This window comes from Mycetomoellerius zeteki, unplaced genomic scaffold (genome assembly GCF_001594055.1).
Source record: "Mycetomoellerius zeteki isolate Tzet28-1 unplaced genomic scaffold, Tzet1.0 scaffold113, whole genome shotgun sequence".
Lineage (NCBI taxonomy): Eukaryota > Metazoa > Arthropoda > Insecta > Hymenoptera > Formicidae > Mycetomoellerius > Mycetomoellerius zeteki.
The window spans coordinates 2,456,472-2,468,950 of NW_017256051.1; the positions used below are offsets into that span (position 1 = coordinate 2,456,472).

The following is a 12,479-nucleotide window of genomic DNA, read 5'->3' on the forward strand; positions in this document are numbered from 1 at the left end:
GGTTCAGCATGAAGATAGCGATTCATCCATTGACAGCTGATCCTACGGCAGCCTGGCATGAGTTATTTCAGCATCAGAAAGTTGTAAAAATAAATGCTAAATTGCCGACGACCGAAGCACCAAGCGACAAAGTATGTTCAATGATTTTTGACAATTCCAATCTGTACGAAGAAATATGTTTATGTTAACCTTAAAAGTCTTTTTTTTTGCCGTATATCGTCGGATGACGATAGAAGAATGCCTTCAATCTGTCCTTTCAGATTGTATGGCACACATGTTCCTTAGACCACAAATAACCATAAAACTTAGATCAAGAACAAGAAATTTTTTTTTCAATAAATTAAAGAAGGGCTACAAGCCCTTCAAATAGCCCTACAAATTGAAGGTAAAGATTTACTCTTTCGAAAGCTGTAAACCGCATTTCTGCGCAATTTTTAATTTGCGTTGTGGCACTTCGCAAATTTCGTAAAAAATTTTGATATCTGATGCGTCTTCATTTATGTTTATGTAACTTCACAAAATATCAACAAGATCTAAATTAAAAATATGGCTCAATAAGAATAAATCAATAAATAAAAGAAGGGCTACGAGCCCCCCCCCCCAATTAAAATATAAACTATTTAATATTCATACAAACGTTTCGACGCTAATCGGGTCATTTTCAATGTAAACACAAATAACATTACATAAATTGTCGGAGTATTCGGTCAGATTACAGTATCCAGTAAAACATATCGGTTATTTTTGTATTTCCTATTATTTGATGTGTGTGGTCCATATGTAAAATTAGCATCATTTGACTGATGTAAAAGTGATCACATCTTATTTTTTAAAAAATCTACAATCTTACAAATAATTCAAAATAATAGACTGACATTGCGTTACAGTTTAAATTAAATTATCAAATATGTATATTTTATAGTAAATTTTTTTTTAAACCTACATAACTCTGCCTATACTTCTAAAAAAGTTAAATACAGATCTAATCGCTGCCCATCTACCTCTCCTAATCCACATAAAAATACTATTCTTGTCTATAATGTTTCTATTCCTGAGCTCATCAAGTCGAATCCTTTCATTGTCATATTTGTTGTATTTGACACTGCCATATAACATGATCAACATCTTCAACTTGATATCCACAGTCACATCTAGAGCTATCAATATAATCCTTTCTAGCCAGTGACTCAATAAGATTGTAATGATTTGATCTAAGTCTATTAACAAAAGTCACAAACGCTCTATCCTCATTAAAACTCGCAAACCATGATTGAATCAAATCCTTACTATAAAAATTTTCAAAATAAAAAGAACCCTTAAATCTAGCATCCTGTATTATAGTAGTTTGCGTATTACTCCACATCGATTATCTAAATACGCATCTGAAATCTAAAAGAGGCACCATAATATCATCACAAGCAATCTCAGAAGAGCCTTCCTTAGCCAATTCGTCAGCCATTTCATTTCCTGCTACTCCAACATGAGCTGGAGTCCAAACTATTACTATATTTTTACCTAGTCTATTATACGCATAGAAAACTTTCTCTCTAATTTCTATTATATACATATTCTTATAAACACTTATATGATTGTTTTCAATTGCAAAAATCACAGCCTGACAGTCCGAAAATATAATAATATCTTTTTCAATAAAAAACGTTGCATTGTAGATAATATCTAACACAGTCTTGATAGCAAATGCCTCAGCAGTAAAGGAAGAACATTCTTTAGGCAAACTAATACTGTAGGCAATATCTCTGTTCTCAACAACAACTCCAGCACCTGTTGAAAATGATCCATCTGATCTAAAGCCATCAATGTAGAAAATAATCGTAGGGCTTCCAAAAAGTCCAAATTTTTCTATGATGCTATTAACAAATTCGCCGTCATCCAACTCTTCAGACTTGCGACGATATCCAATTTCACAATCTACCAAAATTTTTCTAGTCATTGCCTCATAATTAGCGTCGAAAATTTCAAATCCACGTGCCGTTCCTAAACGATCATGAATATGTCTAATAGTTTCCCAAACTTCCACTATAATATTCTTCTTAGTACGCGGATATCGAAAAATATGATAATTCTCCAGATCTATTAGCGAATCCAGCTTGTCATAAATTTGTCCCTGTCCATAAATGGCAAGTTTATTTAAGAGATTTCTGGCCAATAATCCACCTCTGTCTCTCAACAACACAACTTTAGCCTCGGCTATTATAACATTATTAGGAGTAGAGTGTGTTTCTGTAACCCAACGCCATTCTAATGTCCCTAAATTGTGCTCTCTCCAAACTAAGTCTAAGACTAGACTCATGAGGATAAAAGATCATAATGCCATAATCAACAACTGATCTCACCAAGCTTTTATATAATAGTAAAGATATGTTAACCCCTCCATTCCTCTGGAAATACCATTCATGTATTGTAGGATAGCATTAGCCCTGAATACTCAAAAACTTTAAAAGTCACCTTCACTTGTTCTATACGTTCTATCGTTAATTATATATTTGAGAGGAGAAGGCAGAATTTAAATTTTCAATTTCTTCGGTTGTCAATGTGAGCTCATTAATCACAGGCTTAATAGTGATTTTCCATTTTTAGTTGCGCGTAGTATGTATGAGCGACACGCACTCGCTCACTCCGTTCATAAAGTTTGACGTGCCCGCGGGAGACGTCTTCATTCACGCCGGGGATTTTACGAAATGTGGTAGCTTGCAAGAGGTCATAGAATTTAATAATTGGATAGGTAAACAATAAATTACCGTGTGTATTGTACACACTATAATGTTTGTATGTTGACAAGAAATACAGATGTTGAAAGTCATATCCTAATTCTAGGTAATTTACCACACAAACACAAAATAGTTATAGCTGGGAACCATGAACTTAGTTTTGATCCTACATTCACGCATCCCTTTTCTGTGCACACCAGTGGAGATCATCAGAAACATACAGGAACCAGTATACTTGATGACATACCTACCTTGGGTATGTCTAAGGATACTCTTGCAGAAGCTATTAAAACTACTAATGTTAAAGATTATTTGACAAACTGTACATATCTTGAAGATTCTGAGATTATAGTGAATGGGATTAAGATATATGGTACTCCATGGTAAGCATTATCATATCAATTGTATTAAATAACTTGGTGAATAAAAGTGAACATATAATGTATATATTTAATTAAAGATTTGTAGAAATTGAAATTGAGAGAGAGAGAAAATACTAAGTTTGTATTTTTACAAGAGCATTTCTATATTTTATATTTGAATACTCTAGAACTCAATAATGCATAAAATTTATTTGATGTGTTCCTTAAGATTAGATTTAACCATTACGATTATAAAAAAGTAAATGCATGTCTTTTTTGAACACACTATGCGAAATATTTGTAGAAAATAATTTCAGGTATAAGAGATTCTTATTTCTGAGGGACATTTCGTTGAAACTTTAGGCAACCAGAGTTTTGTAAGTGGGCATTTAATGTGCCACGTGGAGAAGCATGCCTCTCAAAGTGGGAAATGATTCCATCTGACACAGATATCCTCGTAACGCATACTCCTCCTGTAGGTCACGGAGACCTGTGCTGTACTGGAGTACGAGCTGGATGCGTCGAATTATTGTCGACAGTGCAAAATCGCGTAAAGCCCAAATACCATGTATTTGGTCATATACACGAAGGTATGATGAATATATAATTGTATTAATATAGGAAATATCTTACCATCTTATGTATAATTTTACAGGATATGGCATATCTTCAGATGGCAAGATAATATATATTAATGCATCAACATGTGATATAAATTATTTGCCAAGTAATCCACCGATAGTATTTGATATAACACTACCTCCTGGTATAAAAAAATCATAAATCTTTAAATGAGATAACATAAATGAATTTATCATGCTACTTCAGAAAGATCTTTCTCACGAGCTTAAGAAAAATCAATACGTGATTGACGTATAAAATTAGATAGTAATCTCTTGCCTTAATTTTTAAATCAAGTATGTGTAAGCATTTTTATTGTATAAGTATTAACTAGCATTTCTTTTTCTCACGTGATTTGTAATGTCAATAATAATGAATAAAATATAATCCAATTTGTAATCTCTTTCCTAAATAAATTATATTGCCCATATTTCTTTTAACAAATATAAAATTTTCTCATCTATTTTCATATATATAGAATTTTCATCTATTTTTATAATAAGAAATACTTGACATTCCATTATTCTTGTTAAAATAGAATTAGTGGAAGAACATGTTATTAAAAATATGGAATTTTGGGGGATACTTGTATGCTTTATGCAATTATTACCAGTAAAAAAATTCACTTATACTTTTTATACATTTATTGTAATATCCATTCGAATAACAAATGGCACTTTCTTATTAAGCAAGAAAAAATTTGCAATCGTCACCATAGTCGTGTCAAGCTAAATTCGCATAATTTATCGAAGGCTATTTTAGTGAATAAAGTCAGAGTTTGTATCTTTATCGAACGTTACACAAATTATCTTGATTTTAATAAATTATTATCCTAAATTGTTATGCTTGCATTAAAAACACGATAAGTGCCATTTACCTATCGTGTATATCATGATCGCAACGCGTTGGACACGTTTTAACTAAACTACGAAAATTTAAGCTATTTCTTACATTGATGTATGAAAAATTTATATATATTTATATATCGCAGATCTAAAGTTGGTTCATTTGATTATGTTTTCCCTAGCAAATCATTACATGACCATTATGTGCATTGAAGACACATTTTAATCATAGTTTACAAATATTTCAATCCATTAAAAATTACTACAACAGATTGACCATTTTGTGTTAAATTGAGACTGATAAAAAGAATACTATGTCATAAGTTATATGAGCTCAAATTGCAACTCTCTTTGATTGCAACAAAATTCTTAAGTATCATACATCTCTTTTACTGTTTGGAAAAATTCAAAGAACCATCAAGTTAAAAAAAACCTCTTATATATCTAAATCTCTGCTCTTCTAAAAGTTCGTAATTTTCATATCGATTAAACATGTATTTGCTATTAGAAATTCATGAAAAAATAGTATCATTTTAATTTGGAATTAGAGGACACACAGAATATAAACCTAACTAGCAGGTAAACGAAGTAGTTTTTAACTAACAATAACAATAAACAAATGTAAAAAGAATATGTTCTTCTTACATAGTTTAAAGTAAATTACGGAAGAGTTACATCTAATATGGTACGTTTGAAAACAGGTACGATACAGATTCGCCATTATGTGTCCGCCTTACTGCTTCGGCAAACATCATCGAGACATCAATACACTAAAAGATAAAAGATAATCAGTCCTCTGTGTCACGATTAAATCTGTATAACATCACCATTATCGCGATAAGCATTTCATGTCAGTTTCTCTAATGTAAGAAATATATATACTAAATATATATTTACCTGAATCTTTGGGCAATCTTTCATGTGACCATCTTGAGGAATAGTATTGGTCACTACCACAGCCTCGAAGCAAGCATTGTTAATTCTACTAATTGCTGGCCCACTGAAGATGCCATGTGTAAGTATCGCATAAACTTTTGTGGCACCAGCTTCCAACAACTTTTCTGCTGCGTGGCAGATGGTACCGCAAGTGTCAGCCATATCGTCTACAAGGATAGCAACTCTGTCTTTAACATCACCAACCAATACCATACTGGCGACTTCATTCGCTTTCTTCCTTTCTTTATGTATGAGCGCAAATTCGACATTTAATCGGTCTGCGATAGATGTGACTCTGTAAAGTAAAAATTAAGTAAAAGACGATCAATGTATTTCTTCGACTAAAATTATTTTCTTTTTTTTTAATTAAATATTCACCTTTTGGCACCACCAGCGTCAGGAGAAACAATGATACTATTTCGCCATTCAACAATGTTCTCTTTAATCCATTTGAGGACAGCAGGTTCGGCAAATAAATTATCTACTGGGATGTCGAAAAATCCTTGTATTTGACTAGCATGCAAGTCCATTGTGATAATGTGATCAGCACCCGCCACAGAAAGCATATTTGCTACTAGTTTTGCGGAGATTGGCGCACGGCTCTGTAAAATACATTTCGATAGATTAGTTTTGAGAATTTGTATGAGTCCTTCAAGTCCATTTGCAACTGGAAATATCCTGTAATTTAAAGAAATTGCTATTAAAAAGTCCCTTAAAAGCATGAAAACATCCGAGAAATAGAAAAAAACCAGTTACCTTTTAAACTAAATAAAAATTTAAAAAAATATGTTAATTTATATCGCGGCTGCCTGTATCGGCTTTTGGAAGATACAATATAATTTATCAAATATCGGAGACGATTGCCAAAAAAGAGGGGACAAAATATGAATATAATGACTATGTACTAAAATATTATTCTTCAGTAGGTATAGATATATTCATAAAATACAGGGAAAACAACGTTGCAAATGCACCCCAGTTAGACTCTCAACAATTATCATAAGTAAAGCAAAATATTTAACATTGTGAACGCAAAACAGAACACAATGCATCTCAGTCCTTTGCCCTTATGTAGCAAAGGATAATTTGAGATGAACAAGAGGGCAAACGTTGGTAACAGATATGTAATATTTATATAAATAAGTTCATAAATGCGAAGATATACTCTAAAAAACAAATATATCAATATCGCGGTTCTGCATTTCTAATTTATATCATTTCTAAAATTACATATAAAAAAGAATTTATAGTTTGCAAATTAAAATATATCTGTATTAGTACATTGTCTTTGATATGGAGAGATGCATTGTGTAAAAATGGATGGAATATTTTTAGTAAAACTTGTGTAATGAGTATATAAGGTTTATAAAAGCTATTAATAATAGTTTTATAGTATGTACTATCAACAATTATTGTATCGACAAAACGAGTTATCACCAAGATAACACATTGACATTCCTATGCTATTTAAGCATTAATAGGATAGGCAATATTTGATTAGTACACTTGGACAATAACACTGATTTAAGCTTCAATTAGTACCCAATGAAACATATACATGTGCGTACCCCACTATACTAATTGCCAACAACGTACTGCTATTATATTAATATTTTGCCCTCTCATTCGGATATCAATATGCTTTAACCAAATGTCTCATTCATTCATTCATTCATGGGGATACCACTTGTGCTTGTATGGCAACGATATTATAAGTTTGGTTAGTCCTACAAAGAAAATTCTTGTCTGAATTCAAAAATAATATTACAAATCTCTCGAATGGTTCATCGAGTTATCATTACAAACGCTGCACTCGACAATCTCGTTGTTATTATACTCACTGTAGACAGGTCAGGCGGAATATCCTGAAAATACCCAACTAGTCAGAAACTTAAACAAATATAATAACTTTTTCCTAGCAAATATTATAGTTAATAATAATTTTTTCTGATATCTTTTCATTTTCAATAATCTAAAGATATAAAAGACAAACGCGATATGATTGATAACTATTTAAGAAGGTGATACAGAATTTTTAATCTTATATATTATTTTCACATATAGTCCTTAATTAATATTAAAAGGCGCTCATTTTTGTTGTACATGAACATATAAAAATGCAATTAGTAAATAAATATTAGTACCCGTAAACTTTTAAAATAAATATAAAATAATAAAAAATGTAAGAAATATTATTCAGAATATAGTAAGAAAATATTTAATGAAAAAATTAATAAAATAAAGTATATCAGAAATTGGTTAATGTATTATTGCCGTGGCAACGAAAATATGCAAAAGACCTCCCTTGGAGAAATCTAGCACGAGTTTCGCAACAATCGTTTAGGTTATCCAACTTCTGATAACCTTACTTCATTATAAATAACATGCATTTGCAGTGCTTAAAATTCTAAAATATTTACTATTTGTTTCGTTACAAACATCCCAATTACGTCAAATGATAAAATGTAATATGAAAATCATAATTCTATGCATATAATGTGATATTATAATTATCTGTAATCTTATCTGTATTTCAAGATAATACGCATGTATTGATACTAAAAGCAATGAGTGTTCAAAATAAAGCTTTAATATAACTAGTGAATAAACCTGATTGAATAACGAAACTTGTAGAGCTTAATTCATGCTCGACTTTTTACAAGATTTAAATCAATTTAAATAGAATATAATTCACTTATAATATAAATAATATAATTCACTTATAGTTATATATGAGTTTTACAAGTAAAAAATTACAAGTTTCATTTATAATTCATGCATTGCTTGCATATTTTAATTATCTTATCCCTATATAATTAATAATATATTTCCCATGTATACATACTTCAATTATGTGCTAGTTTCACCATTTGCTTCACATAATATGATATTTAAAAAAATGTACTTTTTATATCATATATTTTGAATATTTACGGTTAAATTTTTAAGTCATATATCATTTATATAAAAAGTATCTCTCTATTCCTATTTCATATATACAAATATATATTATACATATATAACACACATATATATATATATACACACACAGTCCTTTAATATTTGTCATAAAGTCATAAATGGAAATTACCAGCCAATATAATTTCAGCTACCATTAGAAATTAAAATTCTCATTAATTGTGATTTTGCCTAACAGTAAAAGACGTAGATATAAAAAAATTTGCAATAATCAGCGAATGGTGAAGATCCTGTAATCTAAATGTATTATCTGATGCAGCCCAGTAACATAAAGCCGACAGAATACAAGCGTATTTCGTATGACGATGAGATCAAGTTTTGCGTTCCAGAAATGATATTACTCCATTGGTCTGTTGCAAAGCTATGAAAGAATTAATAGAACAGATAAAAGGACCGCCGCAAGTTACCCTGAATTTCCACTCGTTCGACTTCATGACAATCTGATTTTTAGAGTCTCCACCATCACCGCCCTGTGAAGTACATTAAAGAAATATAGAGTTTCTTCAAGATAACGTTTCCTCCGTTATCATGCTTGTTGTTTTAACTTTCAAAACTTTAAGCTAATATTAAGAAATAAACATAACATTACAATATAAATAAAGTATATAGTTGTATCTGTATCATACATTGTGATAAAGTGAACGAATATTCTTAGAAAAAAAATACTCAGTTTGTAATTTAACAAAATTTGCTACTGATGTGAAAGAAGAACTTAAATAAGATTTAAAAAAAAACGTGCTTCTCGATCAAATTAGTAAATCACAACAATTGGAAAGATTTCATCAGATCATATTACATGATCATATAAAATTCTAATTGTTATTAAGTACATATGTCCACGAGACACGCCTAAATCCTGTTTGAAAAATCAGTAAATATATATATATATATATATTACTTCATGTTTTTTGAAAGCCATGCCGATGAAGCATTATATAAGAGGAAAGATTAATATTTACAAGTATCTATTTATTCAGAATAGATTTTAATTATGTTAATTCTCAAACATACATTAGTAGTAATTGAAAAGAGAGAAGAATCATTAGTTATGATACATATACAGTTTGTTGATGTACATATATACAAATATGTACGCTGCAATGATTATGTAAGTTATCTAGATCTCAATTAATAGAGTGCTTTAAGTATATTGTAGCTATACATCATAAGCAATATAGTATATATTTTGAGATATAAAACAGGACTGCTCTTCAACTATGTATATTGTGTTTAATAAGATGCAAAATATACTTATCATTTTATGAAAAAGTATAGGTATAATAAAAATACAATTATTGATAGTATTTTCAATAAAATAAAAATTTTTATATAAATTTTCTACTGTAAATGCATGTAAATATTGTATATACTATGTATCACATATTTACTATTTATATCAATAAATTATCCCATATATTATATCATAAAGTTGTTTAGTGTTATGTTGCTGATGCAATCTCAATGAAAGTAAGCATTAGCCTTAAAGAGCTGCTTTACAGGAGCATGTAACATGTCCAATTAAGATATTGCAAATAATATTTCAACATGACACTAAACAGAATATTAATTTGATAGAATATATATACTTGTACTTAATACCAAATATATAAAATTAAAATAACCAGCTTACATAAAGACTAATTAAATTACTACTTACAGAATACAAATATATAGGAGTAAATAACGGAGCGATTATTCTATTTGTTTCGCCTACCTTATCTTTTTTGTCCTGTCTCGCATAAGGAAAACAAGGTATCACCGCTGTTACTCGGGATGCAGAAGCAATTTTACAAGCATTGATCATGATCAGAAGTTCCATAAGATTATCGTTCACCTCGCCGCTTCCACTTTGCACGATGTACACATCTTCCCCACGGACGGATTCTCCTATCTCCACGCTAAACATTAAATCTTGCGTTATTTCCTGTAATCTTATAAGAACAGTAGAATGTGAGCGAGATTCTCGGTTAGATTCTTTTTTTAATAACTAGAAAGTACAAACTAAAAGTCCGAATTAATATCTGCAGAATATCGATGCGTACTGCTTAATGTGGCCCATGGAAAAGAACGGCGAGATTTTTCTCATTTATTATCATCTGCGGCATCGACGCGATCTCTGCAGTGAGTGGCATTTTGCGAGCTCAGAAAGAGCAAATCTCACGAGTGCACGCTGCTCCGCGCGTTGCATTCGTTTCGAGAAACGTCGTGGCGCGGATCGACGCACGCGGCATGCGTCCATCGAGTTAGAAAAACGGTTTAGAAGTCGGAGTGCGAGATGAAGCGAGGTCGGCCACGAGGGAACAGAGAAGAGACAGGTAACGCGGAGCGTTGTTATCCCGCGCATTGCGGAGCATTGCGGAGCATTGCGGAGCACTACGGAGCACTGCGGAGGAGGAATAACGCCCGAGTATCGAACGGCAGGCCAGAAGGAGAATGTCAGAATGCGTGAAACGCGACGGCGTTTGTGCGACGAGGTTCGCCGTGTGGGAATCACACAGCCCACGCGCGATGACACGTGGTCTTGTGAGTGATAATAAAAACGTGATTACGGCGTGGTTGCGGCGTAGCGACCATTACCATGTCTCGAGGTTGCTGAATTTCTTCGTGACAACCTTGCCGATGTCGATGCCGAGGCGGTCCACGATCCGCTGGGCGAGATCCGGATGCGAGGTCCCGCTGAAGACCTTGATGTTGGGCATTCTGCTCTGCAAGACTCGCGCGCGTGAGTTTTCCAAGTTTGCGCGTAACAAACTCTTGGCACGTACTGGCTGCGACACAGGCATCACTACAACAGAAAGCACCGGGGCGGTCGGCCAATCGGTGATCGCGCGCCTACCGGACGTGACGTCGCTCGATCACGCTCCGCCTACGCGCACGCCGCACAGGGGTATCTTGCTATTAGCGCGTTAAACTAAACGGACAGCGATGAGCGAAGCTTTGTTATCGCTTATCCCGCTTATCCCGTGTAGCGCTCGGCCTCCCTCTCTCTCTCTCTCTCTCTCTCTCTCTCTCTCTCTCTCCATCTCACGCGGAAAATAACCATCTTTGATAAACGGTTTTATCGAAGATGTTTATGGTCGCCTTCCAAACTGCTTGCGTAAGACCGGTATCAGACTACGCACTCAAATCGAAAATTGAGATTAAAGATTGAAATTTGACCAATCGAAACGAAAGAAGCTAAAATTTCTTTGTTCACATATCGCTCAAATATTTGGATTCCGGCCTTAATCACCATGCGCGTTATCTCCCTTTCTCTTACATTACAAATGTTTACCTATCGGATTGTTTTTATTCTCTACTAAGTATAGGTGACCTGCTTGATTAACCCTTTGAGTCATAGCGTAACATATATATTACCTTTTGGCTCTTCTTTTCCCAGACAGCACACAATATTTAGAAAATATTTAGAAAATATTTATAAATACTTATAAGATTTATTTTAAATATATTGTAAATATTTTAGTGGTCTTAGATTGCACAGATCATAAACATTTATTATAAATATTATGAAATATTTATTGTAAATGTTATAATAAATGTTATGAAAATACTTAATGAAACATTATAATTGTCCAAGTAAAAAATATTTATTAGAAATATTTATTTATATTTATCATAAATATTACATAAAGGATTTAGTCTATATTTTAATGATATTTCAAATAAAGCTTTTTATAAAATATGTATGAAATATCTATATGACATTTCAAAAAATGGATATTAATAAATATTTATCATAAATTATTCTGTGCTGTCTGGGTTCTAGACTGTATTTCGAAGATTTCACCGAAATTAATGATTCTTTTTTCATTATTCACTACATTAATACTTAGTTTCGACTTCTATGTACTAACTTTTCCATTTTATTTGTATTTTTTTGTTATAAACATTTTAACGCTCTTTTTTTAGGTTAAATTCATTTGTGAAAAAAAGCCCCTATGACATATTCATTTTTTAAATTATATTTATGTTTTTGAGGTCGCTGATTACGAATATGCATTCGGTTT

At 32.0% G+C, this 12,479-nt stretch overlaps 2 protein-coding genes across 5 annotated transcripts in view; one reads left to right on the plus strand and one right to left on the minus strand.

The window, feature by feature from the left end:
- Positions 1–8: 8 nt before the first annotated feature.
- On the plus strand, positions 9–3,998 carry LOC108727323 (metallophosphoesterase domain-containing protein 1). The gene is made up of 5 exons (XM_018455415.1): positions 9–131; positions 2,599–2,743; positions 2,836–3,112; positions 3,455–3,681; positions 3,747–3,998. The coding sequence occupies exons 1-5, from the start codon at positions 9–11 to the stop codon at positions 3,872–3,874; spliced, it is 900 nt and encodes a 299-aa protein (XP_018310917.1). The 3' UTR covers positions 3,875–3,998.
- A 346-nt stretch (positions 3,999–4,344) lies between these two features.
- Prps (phosphoribosyl pyrophosphate synthetase) overlaps positions 4,345–12,479 on the minus strand; it is a 10,446-nt gene continuing 2,311 nt past the window's right edge. Inside the window, exons 2-7 of one of the 4 annotated variants that reach the window (XM_018456231.1) lie at positions 11,050–11,257; positions 10,187–10,370; positions 7,335–7,358; positions 5,872–6,095; positions 5,455–5,788; positions 4,345–5,327 (exon numbers count right to left, since the gene is read on the minus strand). In XM_018456231.1, coding sequence (XP_018311733.1) covers positions 5,235–5,327; positions 5,455–5,788; positions 5,872–6,095; positions 7,335–7,358; positions 10,187–10,370; positions 11,050–11,257 — 1,067 coding nt within the window. In that variant the 3' untranslated portion in view covers positions 4,345–5,234. Of the gene's footprint in view, positions 5,328–5,454; positions 5,789–5,871; positions 6,096–7,334; positions 7,359–8,879; positions 8,943–10,186; positions 10,371–10,514; positions 10,939–11,049; positions 11,258–12,479 lie in introns of those variants that run through there. The other 3 variants (XM_018456222.1, XM_018456247.1, XM_018456239.1) reach the window with 3 other exon arrangements.